The 18,795-nt window shown below is 46.6% G+C and overlaps 1 protein-coding gene across 3 annotated transcripts; it reads right to left on the reverse strand.

Moving 5' to 3' along the window:
• Window positions 1-1,723: 1,723 nt before the first annotated feature.
• On the reverse strand, window positions 1,724-18,476 carry CHRNA3 (cholinergic receptor nicotinic alpha 3 subunit). 3 transcript variants are annotated; one of them, XM_043922016.1, is made up of 6 exons: window positions 18,095-18,476; window positions 16,324-16,466; window positions 16,166-16,210; window positions 14,949-15,058; window positions 8,108-9,119; window positions 1,724-2,909 (listed from the first exon to the last, which is right to left on the reverse strand). In XM_043922016.1, the coding sequence occupies exons 1-6, from the start codon at window positions 18,171-18,173 to the stop codon at window positions 2,781-2,783; spliced, it is 1,518 nt and encodes a 505-aa protein (XP_043777951.1). In that variant the 5' UTR covers window positions 18,174-18,476; the 3' UTR covers window positions 1,724-2,780. The 3 variants fall into 3 exon arrangements, with proteins under 3 accessions (XP_043777951.1, XP_043777949.1, XP_043777950.1); XM_043922014.1 differs by having other exon boundaries at window positions 16,324-16,463; window positions 18,083-18,476; XM_043922015.1 differs by having other exon boundaries at window positions 18,092-18,475.
• Window positions 18,477-18,795: the final 319 nt, after the last annotated feature.

An 18,795-nucleotide genomic window follows, 5' to 3' on the forward strand; every position in this document is an offset into this window, starting at 1 on the left:
GAGTTGTTAGCTCTTGAGACAACAGATACCTTATTTATTTATAGTAAGTAACAGGTCTAAGTTCAAGTTAACACTCTTTGGAAGGCAGAGGGGATCCTGTCTAATTTGCATTTTATTGTAGGCAGGTGTTTAATGCCATTTAATGAGTGACAGTCTCCTGATTTGATGCGTTTAAACAGTCTGTTGGCTGTCATGGCTTGTCTATATCCCTGATCCTTATTATATTTCCACTGCTCTTAAAAACGTGAAAGTCATTCAGTCGTGTCCGACCCTTTGCGACCCCATGGACTGACTAGACAGTCCATGGGATTCTCCAGGCCAGAATACTGGAGTGGGTAGCCTTTCCCTTCAGGGGATCTTCCCAAACCCAGGCCTCCCGCATTGCAGGCAGATTCTTTACCCGCTGAGCCACCAGGGAAGTCCAGGAATACTGGAGTAGGACCCTATCCCTTCTCCAGTGGATATTCCTGACCCAGGAATCGAACTGGGGTCTCCTGCATTGCAGGTGGATTCTTTACCAGCTGAGCCACCAGGGAAGCCTTACTTTAAAAATTTACATGTAAATACATTTTATAGAAATCTTTTAGCTTATTGAAACATGAGTCACGGTGGGCTGCAATTTTGTCCGTTTTATTTTTGCATAGGAAAAACATCATAATGACTAGTGAGAAGATTAGAACAGTCTCTATAAATCATCATCTCTTGCCAGCAGTTACTCAGATTCAGAAGTAGAGTATGGGATACACTCTCCCTAATAATTTGTCTAAAGCAGTGGTTCTCAACCAGGGGCAGTTTTGCCCCTGAGGGGACACTTAACAATCCTCGGAGACATGTTTGGTCATCGTACCTGGCAAGGGATGGGTTTATGTTATTGGCATCTAGTGGGTAGGGGCCAGGGTGCTGCTAAAGATCCTACAGTGTAACAGGACAGATTTGCGCCCCCAGCACAGAATTAATCTGGCCCCAAATGTTACTAGTGCTAAGGGTGAGAAACCCTGTTCGGAAGGCTCATTAACAGTGAATGTGTGGCTAAGCATAATCTCTCTTAATCATTTAGAATTATGCAACATAAATAAGGCCATCCAAAATGGGGGCATGGTCCTAGGACTCTTGAAAAACAGTAAAAGATAAAAAAAAAAATGAAGTGCATGGTAAGAAATGATAGTAGTGAGGTCTTGCTGAAATAATATAAACTTCAAGGAGATTATGAGCTAAATAAGAAAACCACTGGGAAATCTGTTGTGATACTGAACCAAACAGTTCTTCCCATTTGTGAACAGCAAGGTTTTTTTTTTTCCATCCAGCTATGTCTCCAGCACTAAAAAAAAAAACCCTACATTTTTTGTATTTAGTCCATTTTTACATGGTCCATAGCACAGCATGCTACTTATCACTGTAGAAGAATTATATTTTGATGTATTTTTACCTAATCCAAAGGCTGGTTAAATGTTCATTTACCTATAATACTCTTGACATTTTTCTTACATCTTTTTTTTTTAACAAAAGTCAAGACAACTGGATAATAAGTAAGCTTTGAAATGCCAAAAGCAAAGCCAGTAGCGTGATGATAGGAACCTCTATTGAGAAAAAGCTTACCTGTAAGACCTAAAACAATTAAGCTCTCAGAAGAAAACAGAACAAATGCTTTATGACATTAGATTTGGCAATGGTTTCTTGGATATGACACAAAAAAGCACAGGTAAGAAATGAAAAAGCAGACAAATTGGACTTCTTGAAAATTTTAAAAATTTGTGCATCAGAAGATATTATCAACAGTAATGAAGACAACCCACAGACTGGGAAAAAATATTTGCAACTCATATATCTGATAAAGCATTAATATCCAGAATATATAGAGAACTCCTAAAACTTAAAAATAAAAAACAACCCAATTCAAAAATGGGCAAAGATCTTGAAGAGACATTCCTCCAAAGAAGACATAAGAATGGCCAATAAACACATGAAGAATGCTCAGAATCACTAGTGACTAGAGAAATGCAAATCAAAACTACAATGAGATACCGCCTCACAACCTGTAGGTTTGCTATTGTCCAAAAAACCAGAAAACGATAAGTATGATGAGGATGTGGAGAAACTTGTGTGTTGTTGATGGGAATGTAAAACGGCATAGCCCTGGTGGGAAACAGAATGGCAGTTCCTCAAAAAATTAAAAATAGAATTAACATATGATCAAACAATTCCACTTCTCGGTATATCCCTAAAAGAATTGAAAGCAAGGTACAGAAGAGAGATTTGTACATGCATGTTCATTGCTGCATTATCCACAAAAGGTAAAACCTGGGAGCAACCCCAGTGTCCATCAACAGATAAATGGACAAGTAAAATGTGTATACTTGCAACTTAGTATTATTTAGCCTTAAAAAGTAAGGAAATTCTGCAATATGCTACAACATGGATGAACCTTTAGGGACATTCTGCAACGTGAAACAGGACAGTCACAAAAAGACAAATACTGTATGATTGCACTTACATGAAGTACTTAGCTTAGTCAAAATCATAAAGACAAAGTATTATGATGGTTGCAGGGGAGAGGGGAAAATGGGGAGTGATTGTTTAACTGGTCGAGAGTTGGGTGGGATGATGGTGATGGTTACTTAACAATGTGAATACATTTAACACTGAACTGTGCACTTAAACATGGTTTAGACGATAAATTTTATGCTCAGTGTACTTTACCACATTGAAAAATAAATTAAAAAGTGATTCCCCTCTCCCTCAATGCCCATGAATAACCTCAAAAATAACACACAGTTTAGTTCTTAAGCGTCGTCCCTGGTCATCAAGGGTTGTAGAAACAATCCTGCTGTCCCTAAAATGCACACCAGGATGAAAACCCACAGAAAAATACGATCAATCACCATGGCAACATATTTCCAATCGTCTTGAATCTGAAAGACAAAAACAAAAGTCATGAGAGGAAAAATAAAGCAGGAAGGAAAAGGCAAACTGAGCATATTTTCAATACCAAATATTTAATAAATGTGTTTCAGGAGGAGAAGAAACCATTCTGCTGCCAACATGGCAAGAAAACTTTTTTTCCTAATTAATGTAGTCTGAGGAAATCTACCCTTCTCATGTTTCTCTTTATGCACTAGAGAAACAGGAACAAAATATCTGTCATATTAAATGCTTTAAAATCAGAAATTTCTTTTTTTTAAAGATTTTTTTTAATGTGAATCATTTTTAAAGTTTTTATTGAATTTGTTACAATATTGCTTCCGTTTTATGTTTTGGTTTTTGGGCTGGGAGGCATGTGGGGTCTTAGCTCTCTGATCAGAGATCGAACCTGCACCCCCTGCCTTGGAAAGTGAAGCCTTAATCACTGGACCGCCAGGGAACTCCCATAAATAAGAAATTTCTTAATATATACATAACCCATTTCCCTCCCCCCCCCAATTGAATTCTAATTTATAAAGTTAGTTAAACTAGTTACTTGACTTACATTTTTGGGGGAGGATTCTGGGCCCTTGTTAGGATAGCTAATGCAATCCAACATCATTTATCATTATTTCAAAGTACTAGCTCTTATCCAGTTTTAGATACTAATTTCCTTTTAACATCTGTTTCAAAAATGAAACCAGCCCACCAGGGCAAGCCCCTCATCACTCTTTCTCTCACACAGCCTCGCTGTCCACAATACCCAACTAGCCAACTATCATCTTTAATTATAAGGCCAAAGTATCATGGAATTCTGTATAGTTACAGGACAGGTTCAAAGTCAGAAACAATTGCTGACAATAAAGTAAAAGATGGAAGAAAGAGCAAGTCTAATTGTATATAATAGAGCTTCAATTTTGGCTTGAAATAGGAAGGAGAACTGCACATTAATTATACTCCTAGACAACTCAGAAAGCAAGGAAACCATAATTGAATTGAGAAAAAGAGAACCCATGAATCAACTGATTTTTTAAGAAATAATCACATAATAAAGAGGCAGCATGTGATTTGGTAATTTAATTAAGTGGACTGAGATGGGGCTGGGAGACAAGGATTTTATTTCATCATTATGAACTTGAGTCAATGTGTCCTCTCGATGACACTGAAAAGTCAATGGATTAGAACTATAATGCCCTATTTGCCACAAGGTACTTTATTCAAATCCCTAAGACTGGTTTGTAAAAGCTTCAGATATAAAATAGACCCTGTAATTTCTACTAACCCCACTACTGGCTAAACCTCCGAAGGCTCTAGGAAGCAGTGGGGTGGAAAAAGCAAGACTTGTTATAATTCCCAGCTCTGCTCCTTTCTAGGTGTGAGAATCTGGTTCAAATATGTGACCTTGCTTAGCCTCAATTTCCTCACTGGTAAATCAGGGATAAGAACAGTACCTACTTCAGAGAGATGTTATGAAGATTAAATGAAATATGTGCCTGGCACAGGGTCCTTAATGGACAATACCTATTGATATTAAAGCTGATTTTTAAAATGATGCATTATAAATCTCCCTCTGACAGCATTTCACATGGTTTAGCCTGGTGAACTTGGGTCTTACACATAATACAAACAGTGTTGCAAAGCGATCTGGGTGAAAATTAACTTTATGTCTAACTCTGGGTATCTCGGCACAATGACATTGGCTATTCTCTGGACACTTTGGCACTAACGACGCATGAACAGGTAGCTGAGTGTTAGGCAGGATGGTAAACTAGCCCAAGGTCCTGGCGTCATCCCTCAGCCCAACCCCGGGGATATCCCAGAAAGGAGAGTGCATTAAAGATGGTCAGAAACGCGGACAGGTGTGGCTTGGTGAGTGTGAGCATGGGCGTGGGGCTGGAGGAGGAGGGTCTTGTTAGCAGGAAGAACTGGGGAGGGACTGATTGTGCTCTTCTCCCCCAACCCTGTGCCTCTTTCCAGCCTGCTACTCCTGGCCCAGGGAGGCAGGTGGGGCCACTTGTGAGCAAAGTGGAGCCGGGAAGAGAGAGCAGAGAAGGTGCCCACTGACCGGCAGGGCCTGAGACTTCCCTCCTCACTCCCCACATCAAAGATGAAACAACCAGAGCTGAGTCAAAGGGACGAGGAGGAGATCTTGAGGGACAAGGTAACAGAAGAATAAAAGAGAGTACATGGCTTTCAGTCAGCAAAAGAAATTTAACCTTTCTAGAGCATAACAAGAACCGAGGCCAAAAAAAAAAAAAGTAAATGGAAAACATGAAATAAGATGGGCGAAATTTAACCCTCGGAAAACAGTAATTACAATACATATAAATAAATCATTGATCAAAAGTCAGACTCTGGTTGGAATGAATGAAATAACAGATATACATACATCTATAGGTATATCTCTGTATCTATATCTCAACCAAACAAGTTGTCTCAGGGTTATTAGCTCAGAAGATCATGGCTCTGATCTGTGCACACCTCCAAGACCTCAAGAGCAACTCATGCAGTGGAACCAGTCTTGAAGGATCAGCTGTCAAAACCATGAGAACACAAGCTCCCTAACTAGTTTTCTAATTTGTAACCCAATCCTACCTTAACTCTGAATTTAGAGTGTTAAACTCACAAGTGTGAACAAGTAAGGGTCACCAACACAACTCGAGAAGACCCAAGGCAGGTGACACGCTGACACTCCTGTCTCTCTGGGACAGGACAGCGTGTCCAGGGACAGTCATTCACAGGCTCCCGGCACCCTCACCAGATGGCTCTGGGAGAACTGAGCCTGCTTGGTCTGAATTCCTAGGAGGTCAGGACAGTTAAAACTGTCATTCACAGGCTCCCAGCACCTTCATGAGATGGCTCTGCGAGAACTGAGCCTGCTTGGTCTGAATTCCTAAGAGGTCAGGACAGTTAAAACCAACCAAGTTGGAGCCGGGGAATTAGGAAATTAAAACATCTCTGGGAAACTATGTACACAGCAGTGTGTCAGTCACGCAGTAAGACAGAAAAAGGAATCCTTCCGACAGCCCACCTCCCCAGAGCACTGAGTAGGCATCTTTATTCTAACACCTGCCACCCTTTCACAAACAGGTAGCAATCCACTGCCCTATGGTCCGGTTTTCTGCATTCTCTGGAAAAACAACGGGACATCACCAGATGACCAGAGGTGAGCAGTGACTGCCTCTTGAGATGAACCATGTGCCTCTAGTTGGGAGCAGCCAACCACATAAGTGTAAAGCTTCCCCATCATTAATACCTGTCACTATTTCTAACATAAGAATTTTGGAAGAAATAGAAGTCCACTCAATTATCACTCAAAAGAAGTGATGATTTTAAAAGTAGATAAAGGTTAGAGAGTATCTGCAAAAGTGATTAGTGTTAGACCAATGAGTAGTTTTTCACTAATCATGTACTTAATGTCCAGCAATTGCTTCAACTGAATTTGAAGGAGGGCCTGACCTTTTGGCTAAATTTCTGACATCATCAGGAGGCTGTGCATTGTTAAGAGTCACAAGATGGGCAGAGTTGCTCAGATGGGTGGGGTGAGGAGATAGGGCCGCTATCTCTGTCTCCCTCCTGTCTCATCTACTCCCATTAATATGCCATTCACAGCTGAAAAAGAGGCTGTAGACATTTCCTACCAAAATTAATTACCTCCAGGGCATCAGGAGATGAAATTATCTAGTAATTAGCTCTCTGCTAATAAGCAACTTAAGGCAGAGCATAATAACCTTGGGGGTAAACAGAGTGGGAGCAGCCAAACACGTAAGTGTAAAGCTTCCCCATCATTAATACCTATCACTAGTTCTAAAATAAGATTTTTGGAGAAAATAGAAGTCTACCCAATTAAAAAAACCATGGGCGAGAGTGTGAATAGATATTTCACAAAAGAAGATATCCAAATGGCCAATAAGCATATGAAAAGGAGACCTACTATTCATTACTCAACCAGGACATGCTAATTACTCAACCAGGACATGCTAATTAAAACATCAAGTGATGCCACTTCACCCCGCTGGCGAGGATGTGCGGCAGCTGGGGACTCTCAAACATTGCCAGTGGGTGTGTCAATCGGCTTAAACATTTTGGAAACCTGACTGTATCCACTAAAGTGGAAAATACATCTCTCCAGTGATCCAGCAGTTCCATCCTTAGGTGTGTATCCAGGAGGAGTGAATGTATGTATTCACCCAAAGATATGTATAAGAACATTTATAGCAGCTTTAGTCACAATAGCCCCAACCTGGAAACAACCAAACATCCAACAATTGTAGATGGAATGAACAGAAGGCGGTGTTGTCTTATTGCAGAATATTACACAGCAGTAACAAACCCAAAGGATAAACCTCAGACGTTTTGTACATTTTGTTGAAAGAAAGAAGTCAAATATGAAAGAGGTTACGCAATGCCATTTATATGAAGTTCAAGAACAGGTAAAATCAGGGACTTCCCTGGTAGTCTAGTGGCTAAGACTCCTCAGTCCCTATGCAGGGGGCCCAGGTTCAATCCTTGGTCAGGGAACTAGATCCTGTGTGCCACAACTAAGAGCTGGTGCAGCCAAATAGATTTTTTTTTTAATTTTTTTAAAGAATAGGTAAAATTAATGTAAAAGAGGTCAGGATCAGTGGTTACTAAGGAGGGAGGGAGTGGGGTACTGACTGGGAGGGGCAAGAGGGAGCTTTCTGGGGCACTGGAAATGTTCTATGTCTTTATCTAGATCATGGTTCCATGAGTGTACACATAATGTAATAATTCACTGAACTGTATGCACACTTAAGACATGTGTACCTTATGTAAATTACACTTCAAGGGGGATGGGAGGACACAATCAGTAAAGTTTAAAATGTCAGCTCAGCTAATCAATACTAATAGGAGATCATCTGGTCTCACTCACTCTTCCAGCCTACCTCCTAATCCATTCTCTTGGCATTAGGAGTTCCTATGGCCTAAACGGCTGGCAGCCTAGGAGCTAAATGCAAGGCACCACATAACAACCTTTATCATTCCATTTCACAGAAGACAAGACAGGCTCACACAGGTGAGGCAGCATATCCAAGGATATGTAACTGGTACCTGGAAGAGCAGGTCTGAAAACAGCTCACTGATGCCAGTCTAATTCCTTAACCCCACCCTAAGCCTTGTCCACAAAGAACCAAAAAATGTTTGTTGAATGAGTGAATGACTAATGTAATAAGAGACACATCTTTACCTCTTTGGCTTCATTTTGTGCTTTCATAGTTTCAGCAATATACTTGACACTCTGGATAGCTTCTTTGATTTCCGGTGACAGAGCAGAGAGGGAGAGCACAGCGTCGACAGATTCAGAACTGGAGCTTCTCGTGAGGTTGGCGCTGAAATTGGAGATTTTTGCCCTGCGATGGTGGCAGTAGCCGCACAGCCCGTCTTGGCAGGGGTAGCCTTCCTTGCAGCCCTTGGACTCTACGCGGCTGAAGCAATTCAGGTTTGAGAGCTCAGCGCTATAGAAGGGTCTTGGCCTCTGAGAGTCACCTTCGTTGCTTGCCGGCCTGGTCATGAACATGACCCTGGGAAGCAAGTTCAAGAATATGGTCTTCACCCACGTGGGCATCGTGTGGGTGGTCGGGGTCCTGTAGTGCACATTGAGCACGAAGACGGTGATGACAATGGACAAGGTTACAAAGATCATGGTGAACAGCAGGTACTCGCCGATCAGGGGAATCACCAGCGAGGTGGACGGGATGGTCTCGGTGATCACCAGGAGAAACACGGTCAAGGAGAGGAGCACCGAGATGCAGAGGGTCACCTTCTCACCGCAGTCGGACGGCAGGTAGAAGACAAGCACAGTCAGGAAGGAGATGAGCAGGCAGGGGATGATGAGGTTGATGGTGTAGAACAGGGGCAGGCGCCGGATGTAGAGCGAGTAGGTGATGTCCTGGTAGATCTCCTCGCAGCAGTTGTACTTGATGTCGTGCTTGTAACCAGGGGCTTTGATGATGGCCCACTCGCCACTCTCCCAGTAGTCCTTGAGGTTCATGGAGGAGCCGATCAGGACCAGGTCGATTTTTGCCTTGTCGTAGGACCAGGAACCGAACTTCATGGTGCAGTTCTGGTAATCAAACGGGAAGTAGGTCACATCGATTTTGCATGAGCTCTTAAAGATGGCTGGGGGGATCCAAGTCACTTCCCCTGTGTACTTGAGTAAAGCTTTGGTCTTGTCGTCCACTTGGAAATCCCCAACAGCACTGTGAAAATAAAGAGGAGGCATGTGGCACACACGTGGTCTAGTCCAGCCTCTCACACGGCCAGCTGGTAAACAGCAAGTAATGACTTGTAAAACTGCAGAATATAAGTGTTTAAAGTGCTCTAAAAAGTCTTCCAGGTCACCATTCCATTTACCAGTGGGGATACTGAGGCCCAGGACCCCCCACCCACAGGCAGTCTGACACACTCATCGTCATTCTTCCCGACCCAGGCCATGTCACTGGTTCATCCCACACCATACAACTCCCTACTTGAAATTTACTGTGTGTGTGCGTGCTCAGTTGCTTCAGTTGTGTTCAACTCTGAAATCCTATGCACTGTAGCCCGCCAGGCTCCTCTGTCCATGGAATTCTCCAGGCAAGAATACTGGAGTGGGTTGCCATTCCCTCCTCTAGGAGATCTTCCCAACCTAGAGATCCAACCCATGTCTCCTGTCTCCTGCATTGCAGGTGGATTCTTGACCCACTGAACCATCTGGGAAGCCCTGATATTTACTGAGATACTCCCAAATGCCAGGGAGTTTTCTCCTTTAATTAAAGAAATAAAAGAAATTAATGAACGTGGTCATTTGGAGGCAGGTGTTCAGGTCCCTGTGGTTTGGTCCTTGTAATGCCTCCTCCTTCTGTCCTCAATTGGGTGCCCAATATGTGTACACCCACGCATGTAGAACCACACCCTGGATCTCAAAGGGCTGTGCAGACCATTGTGGGAGCCCGCTTCCATTAAACTGAGCCCTGTTAGATGGGTCTATTACCAGGCCCTGTCTCTGGATTCTGGTTCTCCGGTTCACCACACTCCCCCATTCTTCTCTGCACTGTTCTAGAATGAATAATCACATTTTCTGATTCCTTGTCTTTTAAACCCAGCACAACAGGTTCCTTTGCCTTCTGTGTCCCTATCCTTCCCCATACTCTCCCCCATGCTCCTTCTCCCTTAGCTACATCCACCCTGACTTCCTTTCTAGGCAGAGATATATATTATTCTTAGAGTTGGCTTGCTGGCATTTATCAGCTGGCTTGTGCAATGGAAGATTTGCTGACGACCAACTCAATACCCTGTCCAGTCTCACGTGTGAGAGTGAAGCCAGCCAGTCCTCAAAACAATGGCTTTGCCCAGTGAAGGCTCTTGATGTTTCCCTGGGTCAGCCACCCTTTGACTGGTTTCTTAGAGTTCTGCATTTGAAGGCATGCATGTCCTTCTAAAGGCAACAACTACCATGCCAATGTGTCCAAAAAGCTGAAAAAATAAAAAATAAAGGACAAACCTAAACATTTAGAGATATCCTATCTGGTTGTTACCGGATACCATTGTGTGAAGACAGAAGGGAGGTGTCTGGGGCCTGTCTCCTTGCTGGTCTCTGGCCCTTCCACCCTCACATGTTCTGTTGAGCAGGACAGTCATTACATGTGGAACGTGATGTCAAATCCATTAACCCCTTTACTCCAGCTGTGCTTCCCAAAGGTGCCCTGCAGCATTTATATGTTCTCAGCCTCATTTATCATACTCGGCCCTCAATTCCCAAGAAGATGATTCCTGACCCCAGGAGCAAAGGAGGAGGGTTATGAGAAGTGGGGTGGCAGTAGGGACCCACGCCACCCCAAGTGTACTTGGCCACGTGGGGCAGGGAGGAGCCCTGGGAGGCTGGCTTACACTCCACGGAGGGCTGAGAGGGCCCCTGGGAAGGCAGAAGCCTCCAGAACAACTTTCCTTAAGGCATCCTGGATCCATAAAAAATTGGACCTTCAGAGCCCAGGCACTAGTCCAGGAGTTGGCAAGCTACAGCCCACTGGCTTGGCCCCTATTTCTGTAAATAAATTTTTATTGGTGCACACACCCATACCCATTTGTGGTCTATTGTCTGCAACTATTAAGTGACAAGGACAGGGCTGTCTCGCTGTGACAGAGGCTGTAAGGCCTCCAAAGCCTAAAATACTACTTGGCCCTTCAGAGACAATCTTGATGATCCCTGCTCCAGTCTAAGCCCCACATTTCACTGAGGAGGAGACTGAAGGTCAGAGAGCAGGGCTCTCTTGCTCAGGGTCCCACAGAGAGTTTGTGGCAGAGCCTTGAACACTCGCAACTTGAGTCCTCAAGTGCGTGTTCTGGCCTCTTGGACACACACTTGAGGACTCACTCCCCACATCATCAACAGAACTAGGTTACATGGAGCCCTATGAAGCTCAGATGTGAGGGTGTGGGGTCACACAGCACCACCAACGGGACCTGCACGGGCCGCGGGCAGGGTCAGCTGCTGTGGCCAAGGGAAGTGGAGGGGTTCTGTCCTGAGAGCCCCAGATAGAAATCACCAAGAAGCATCTGCCCCTCAAAAGAGAGGATCCAGACTTTCCGAGTGACCCGGGGGTTGGGAGTCTATCTGCCCGTGCAGGGGGCAGAGGTTCAATCCCTGGTTCAGGAGGATTCCACATGCAGTCGGGGCAACTGGGCCTGTGCACGACTACTGAGCCCGTGCTCTAGAGCCCGCGGCCCTCATCCACTGAAGCCCAAGTGCCCTAGCGCCTGTGCCCCGCAACAAGAGAGGCCACCACGACGAGAAGCCCGTGTCCTGCCACTGGAGAGTGGCTGCCACTCGCTGCAGCTAGAGAAAGCCCGTGCACCACAACAAAGACACAGTACAGCCAAAAATAAACACACACATTTTAATAAATGCTAGCTCGTCTTATTAAAAACAAGAGGACCCCCTCTCTGTATTGCAGCCTTAGCAAGGGGAACAGTGGAACAGGCAGGGTGCCACCGGGTCCAGTTTGTGGGAGAGGACAAAATGATGGGCCCACGGAGGTCTGCAGAGGAGTCCAAACTGGTGTGGGCTCTTGATCTCAGAAACATGCCCCACCCCAACTGCCTTCCAGAAGGACAGAGACCCACCCAGAAAAAAAGCTGCATCGGGAAGGATCCAGATTGATGAGGGTGGGAAGCTGGGGGTGAGAAGATGGTTCAGAAACTAGAGAAGCAGCCATCTAGAAGCGGCAGCTCTTAGGCTGTGGAGGTGGCTACATGCGGCATTTATAAGAGAATTATTTTTTTAAAAGAAACACTTATTTAATTATTAACTTATTTGGCTGCACCAGGTCTTAGCTGTGGCACACAGGATCTTTAGGTGCAGCATGTGAACTCATGATTGTGGCATGTGGGATCTAGTTCCCTGACCAGGGATGGAACTCGGGCCCCCTGCATTGGGAACGCAGCGTCTTAGCCACTGGACCACCAGGGAAGTCCCTACACAGAGCATTTTAATGCTTCAAGGGAACTGCTGGAGGAGGGAGCTCCCAAGTGGGCGACACAGAGATGTGCTCTTACCCACTCTGGGAACCTGGCCTAAAAGTAGAGCAAATGCTGTCAACAAAAACAATGAAGGACAGACTGGGCCCCATATGAACATACTGTAAGAAAAATATGAAAAGTAACTGAATAACACATAACCACACAAAAATATATCCACAGAACAGATGAAACTGATAATCTGACATTATAAATTAACCTAAAAGAGCAACATTTAGAAACTTTGAAAGAGCAGCATAAATTAGAAACAGAAAAGTTAAGAATTTGGGTAAGCGACAGGAGTTCAATAAAGAACTGACAAAACATAGGAAAGAATAGGAAAAAAGAAATTTTAAAAATCATTTTAGAAATAAAGACTAAAACATAACAACAAGCAGACACCATGGAAAGTGTAGTGATGGAAATAAGAAAGGAGAAAAAATTTAAATCAAAAAGAGACAAAAAGAATTTGAGAGAAAATAACAGAGAGAGAATATAGGTAAAGAAGTTGCAATTTATGTGAAAAAGGAGTTCCTGGAGAGATAGCACCATAGAACAGAACAAATCTTAAAAACTCTAATTCACAAGAAATTTACTGGAATAAAAGCAGTCTTATTATGTAAATGGTACGAGTAAAACAACTAGATTTTAAAGATAAATGAAAAATATCTTTGGGTTACCCAAGAAAAAGAACAACCCGCTGACTATGCATCCCAATTTGTTTCAGGACAGCCTTGGTTTATTTCTGTGGTCCAGGCACACTTATTAATAGAGTCCCTTTTCTCTCCCCAAAGTCACCAGATTATACAAGAAAAAGAAAATTAGATTGGCAATAGTTTTTGACAGCAAAACTTCATACCAGAACATGAGTCAGCATTTTTAAGATTTTCATGGAAGGAAAATGTGAACTAAGGATTTTATATCAGCAAAATGACAAAAGTATTACCTAAAAAGGGTATTGTGAGTTATGCATGTGTGAGAACTTAGGGTATATTGTGTCCATGAACACTTTCTGAGGATTCTACTAGAGAACGAACTTCAGAAAACAAAAAACCATAGGAGAAACTGGCATAAGAAGGTAAAAGGTGTTTCTAGTGTGTTGAGATGAAACTTTCACCTGTTTAGAGAAACTGAAGTTTTAGTTAGGACAGAGGAGTTGGATGATTTTCTCTAAATGTTATTTTCAGCTTCAGATTCCAAGGAAATTCCTTTTGATATTTGTTCCTCTCCACATCTGATCTGAAACATTTCACTATATCTTTCATTATTGTTAAAAGCATACATCCCAAAAAAAAAAAAAAAAGCATACATCCCTAAAGCACCCCGACTGTTGACCCAAGATTGCCAGCAAGAAAACAGCTATGACTTTCAAATCATAAGATTAAAAGCTGTGCCCACTTTAATTCTATCTCAGGAGAAAGTCTCACCACCCTGTCCAGTTCCCTAAGAACCTCTGGACCAGGAGATTTGTAGGACAGCTCACATTCTGCAAACCAGTTAATTTATCCCCTGTCCCAGTTCTTTAAGGACCAATTCACAAGGTGCATGAAAGAAACATGAATGCTGTCTTTTCTTGGGAAAGCAGTAAATAAAACATGGACCATCTCTGGAGTGGGTAAAGGACTCCTTCTTTTAGTTCTTTTAGCCCATGACTAGAAAGTGGGATTCAGCTCCTCTAGTCCCAATACTAATAGTAAAACATATTAATTTGTACTAATATGGCAGACAAACCTAAACACAAAACACTTCAAAATCAGATTCGACTAATTCTATATCAAGTGTTTTGCTGAAAAATGTTGTTTTTTTTTTTTTTCAAGACACTATAACCACAGAGATAAAGCACAGATGCAAACATGAAGTTTTGCAATACCCAGAGAATAAACTAGTACATACTGTAAAATATCCATTAAAATTATGTGTGTCTAACAGAGGTTAAATGTGTAAAGTGTCAGGTTTGCATGGAAAGAGAGGCAGGTTTTGAAGGTGCTAGGATGGGCAGGTTCAGACCAGCAGGAAAAGAACCTTTGAAAGCGAGAAAAGAGGGGCTTCCTGCTGCTGGTGGGCAAAGGCGCATGTGCAGCATCAGGCTGGGAGGGGTAATCTGTTAGGTGAGTAGAAGAATGAAGCTTTCCCATGGCCTAACCATAGGGACTGGTGGGACCTGACTTTCAGGGAGGTTCAGCTCCTGCCTTGGTGACCAATGCCCAACCCTGTGTATTTCCTTCTTTGCCCTTCTGGAGGCAAGGGGAGTGGTGGTCATCTATTAATGTTCTGTGCCACCTTATCTCAACAACAACGGCATATGAGTCTGACTTAAGGATGAGTTTTTAGCAAGAGGAAGGGGAAGGGGGGGTCTCAGGCACCACGTAACACCTGGCATATAGTAGATGCTCAATAAACACCTGCAGAATGAATCAGATGAATGAAGCCCTCTTGGCAAAGGTCTCAGGAAGCCTAGGCTGTAAAGCCAATAGGCCAAAGACCCAGGTCCAAGCTGACAGCCCCGAGAGGGTGGGGGCCACCAGGCACCTTACTTGTTGTAGAGCACAATGTCTGGCTTCCAGATCTTCTGCGCAGGGACACGCATGAACTCGGCCCCATCGTAGTCGGATGGGTTCCACTTCAGCTTGTAGTCGTTCCAGATCTGGGGGGAGGAGGTGGAGAAGGACCAGCATGGTTTTACTTCTCTTGACACCACCCATCTTGGTGACCTCCCACCTCTGCTGCACATCAGAGCCACCTCCGTGATGAAGACCACACTGGCCCAGTTCCTCCTGCGGGTGCTAGTCACGGGGCAGCACTGGGCTGGTGCTGGCTGCCGGGGGCCGCTGCCTCCATGATCAATCGGCTAGGACCATTAGGACTTTCTCCAGTCACTTCCAGTGCTAGGTCCAGGTCCCTGCCTTATGCTCCTGCTGTTTACATTCCTAAAATGGCTCAGATATGCCATGAAGCCCTAATAACAGAGTGCTAATGACACACAGAATCACCTTTCTATCTCCAAGTTGAGCAGGGTTGGCCTCTGAAGGGTTCTGGGGAAGGAGCCATGATCCCACCAGGACCCAAGAAGTGTCTGGGTGCAAAGGCTGGGAGAGCTGAGACCTGAGCACCTAAGGAGAGAAAGGACCTTAGGCTGTGGTCAAGGGGCATGTGTGCCACAGAGTGCCCAGTGGGCACCATGCCCAGGCTCCTGGGAAGGAAGGCTGCTGAGCTGAGTGGCTAGTTGGCTGACTGGTGGAAGAATCAGCCTTAGGTCAGTGAGTTATCTGTCCACGACTGCACAGAGCTCCCTGGGGAGGGCACACGGGAGCCGATTTCTTTGGTCTCAATCTGAACAAGAAAATCCAGAACCCAGCTCCCACCCTCCTAACTACAACGGCATATGATTCTGACTTAAGCATGAGTTTTTAGCAAGAGGAAGGGAAAGAGGTGTCTCAGGCAGCAGCCTAGAGTCAGAGGTCAGGGCTCCAGGCCTGGGTCTGCGCCATTTTGTGTGAGCATGTGGGGCGGGGCAGTGTCTCTCTCTCTTTCCAGGCTTCAGTCTATTGTCTGTGACTTGAGGGGCTGGACCCTGCAGTCCTTCCAGGAGGGTGTAGGGCAGTGCATGTGACCCCAAGCCCAGGAAGAGATAGACCAGCTAGTCAGTGGACCCCAATCTAGGTCAGCATGTAGGCCCTTTGTTCTCATTCAGGGATAGCAAATAAAACGGTCACCACCAGGGGGCAGCAGGGCTCAGGGTCTGGTCACTTACTTGCTTGAGCCACAGGTTAGTCTCCATGATCTGGTTTACTTCATCCTAGAAAGAGAGATTAAAGTAGATGGTGAATTACAAAAACAAGGCTAGTTCTGGGAAAGCCTCTTCCAGAAGCTCCATCCCCCACGGCCATGGCTTGTGGCTCTGACACTCACCACTTTCACCAGCTGAGACATGGACACCTCAAACTGGATGACGACCGGGTCGGACACATTGGCCACTGGCCGGATGATCTCGTTGTAATCTTCAAACAGCCGCTCAAACAGGCGATGCTCAGCGTCGGAGGTGCTGGCCACTGAGGGAAGTAGCCCCGTCAGATCCTGGGGTAGTCATCACTTTCCCCCTCCCCAGGAACACCATGCACCCACAGCCTCCCCTCTACTTGCTGGGGGTACTCTCTGGAACTCCAGACTTTCAGACTAGTCCCGCTCCTTCAAGTTTACAGTCGAGGAAACTGAGGCCCAAGACAGAAGGGATTCCATCAGATCACACACATTCAGTGACAGGCACAGTGGTTACAAGCATAGGCTCTGAATTTGGACAGATCTGGTGCAAATCCTGACAGATTGCCTGTCAGCCGTGTGAACTTAGGCAAGTGGCTTAACCTCTCAGGGCTGGCATGTTGTTAAAGCTCAAGAACCATCATGACTATCTTTGTTACTACAGGGCAGGGGTTGATACAAATGCAGTCTGCCAGGGTACAGCCACAATGGAGAGATGACCAGTCCACTCCCAAGGCAGGGGCACCCCAGGGTCAGAGGGAGATGGCAGCCCAGGACTGGGACTCCCCTTCTTCCCACCCAGGACCTTGCAGGGGTTTGGCCATCAAACCTCTTAGAAGCCAGGTGCCTACATGGCTCCCATGATCTCAGAATGTGACCCACGGTCCCTGCTAATGATGTCTTCACATCTTGATCAAAGACCCTTCTCTCTCTGAAACCCTTGGGGACCCCCTTTGTTTAAAAGCCACACCCCAGGCATTCTGAGTCAGCTGTCTTTTGCTTCCCACTTACAGATCTGGGAGAAATCTGGGGAGGGATGAGGGGAACCCTTGGTGAAGTTCAACCCAACTTCTCCAGGGATTTCGACTGCCCTCCGCGCTCCGCCCGGCACATAAAGACCAGGCCATAGTCAGGAGCTCCGTGTGGAGTGGACGGCGCTCTGAGTAGTGGGGGCCTCAGCCCTGGAAGGCAGGATCAGCCTTCCGAGTGCATGGTCACAACGTGGTCTCCCAACCGACGTCCAGCTCAGCTGCAGGGACCGCCGTCAGCCTTGCCAAATCCCTCGCCCCCTCGTATCTACCACCCCGCGCGCAGGACACTCAAAAAGTTTTCTGGCGTCGTCGGGTCTGGGACAGCTTTTCCCTAACAGGCTCCTCTCAGAGACCGGGCGGAAGGCGGGGAGGCGCCAGGAGCGCCTGAGAGGCGAGGACAAAGAGGCGAGGCTAGCGCCCTGAAACGACTCCCCTCTGCCCCAGGTGGCCTTGGTCAAGCCTTTAGCCCTCTCTGGCCTCAGCTTCCCCATCTATTCGTAAAACGAGGAGGTGGGCGGGATGCGGACAGTGGAAACCGCGGTCTGGGCGCGCGAGTCCGGTACCCAGTGCGCCAAGCAGGACGACTGGCAGGTCTGGGACTCCAATCTGTAGCCCCGGGCTGGGGAAGGAAGGCCCCCGGTGCGGGCCCTCACCGCGCCTCCGGGCTGCGCCCAGAAGACTCTCAAGAATGTGGGAGTCGAGGGGGAAACACGCACGCACCCACCCACCTCGCCGCTGGGTCGGAGACAGACCACACAGGGTGCGGGGCCCCGGCCACGACGCCCTTGTCCCTGCCTCTCCGCGCTGCGCTCGGGGCCGCAACCCCTACGGACCCTGGGTCCCGGCTCGGTCCTCCGGGTCTCCGAGGCCCGCGCCCGTACCTGGCAGCAGCAGCAGCAGCAGCAGCAGCAGCGGCACAGCAGGGAGCGGCGAGAGCTTCGCGGAGCGAACACCGCGCGGCTGGGCGTCCATGGCGGGTCGGCCCTCCGGCCGGCTGCTCCGCGCGGACGGGGCGGGCGGGGCGGAGCGGAGCCGAACAATCCGGAGCCGGCGGGGCGGTGGCGGAGACAGACCCGCGCGGCCAGGCGCGCAGCGCAGCCGCCCCTCTCGGAGTCGGACCCGGACCCGGCGCGCTGAGCCCCGGCTGCCCCACCCACAGCCTCGGCGCGGCCCCGCCCGCCCCCGCGCAGCCTCTAACCCGAGAGAGGTGCTCCTGGAAGAAGGACCCGCGGGCGCCAGGGCGCTGTGCTGAGCGCGCTCTCCCCTGGCTCTGTGGTCGGTGCCGCCCACGGACAGACGGCTCCGCGCCGGGCCAATCGGAGCAGGTCCTGACCAACCACTGGGAAGAATAGGGGCCGCATCTCTGTCCCGGGCTTCCTGGGTGAGTGTGGGTCTCCCCCATCCCCGGGGTTGGGGACCATCGGGCTAGACGGACGGTCGTCTGTCTGCCTGGAAGGCTCTAGCATACCCTCAAGACAGGGGCTCAGAATTTTGAATTTTGGCACTATTAAGTAACTGTTCAATATTTTAGGAGTGATAATGGTAATTGTTTTTTTTTTTTTTTTAAGAGTCCTTATAGTTTACCACGAAGGAG

This window comes from Cervus elaphus, chromosome 13 (genome assembly GCF_910594005.1).
Source record: "Cervus elaphus chromosome 13, mCerEla1.1, whole genome shotgun sequence".
NCBI lineage: Eukaryota > Metazoa > Chordata > Mammalia > Artiodactyla > Cervidae > Cervus > Cervus elaphus.

Excerpts from the sequence above, each read along its gene's own strand:
- CHRNA3 (XM_043922014.1), bottom strand. The coding sequence starts at position 18,173 with ATGGACGCCCAGCCGCGCGGTGTTCGCTCCGCGAAGCTCTCGCCGCTC. Across the intron at positions 16,464-18,082 it reads GCTGCTGCTGCTGCTGCCAG|TGGCCAGCACCTCCGACGCT; the intron begins GTACGGGCGCGG and ends TACTTCCCTCAG. Across the intron at positions 2,910-8,107 it reads CACAAAATGAAGCCAAAGAG|ATTCAAGACGATTGGAAATA; the intron begins GTAAAGATGTGT and ends TTTGTCTTTCAG.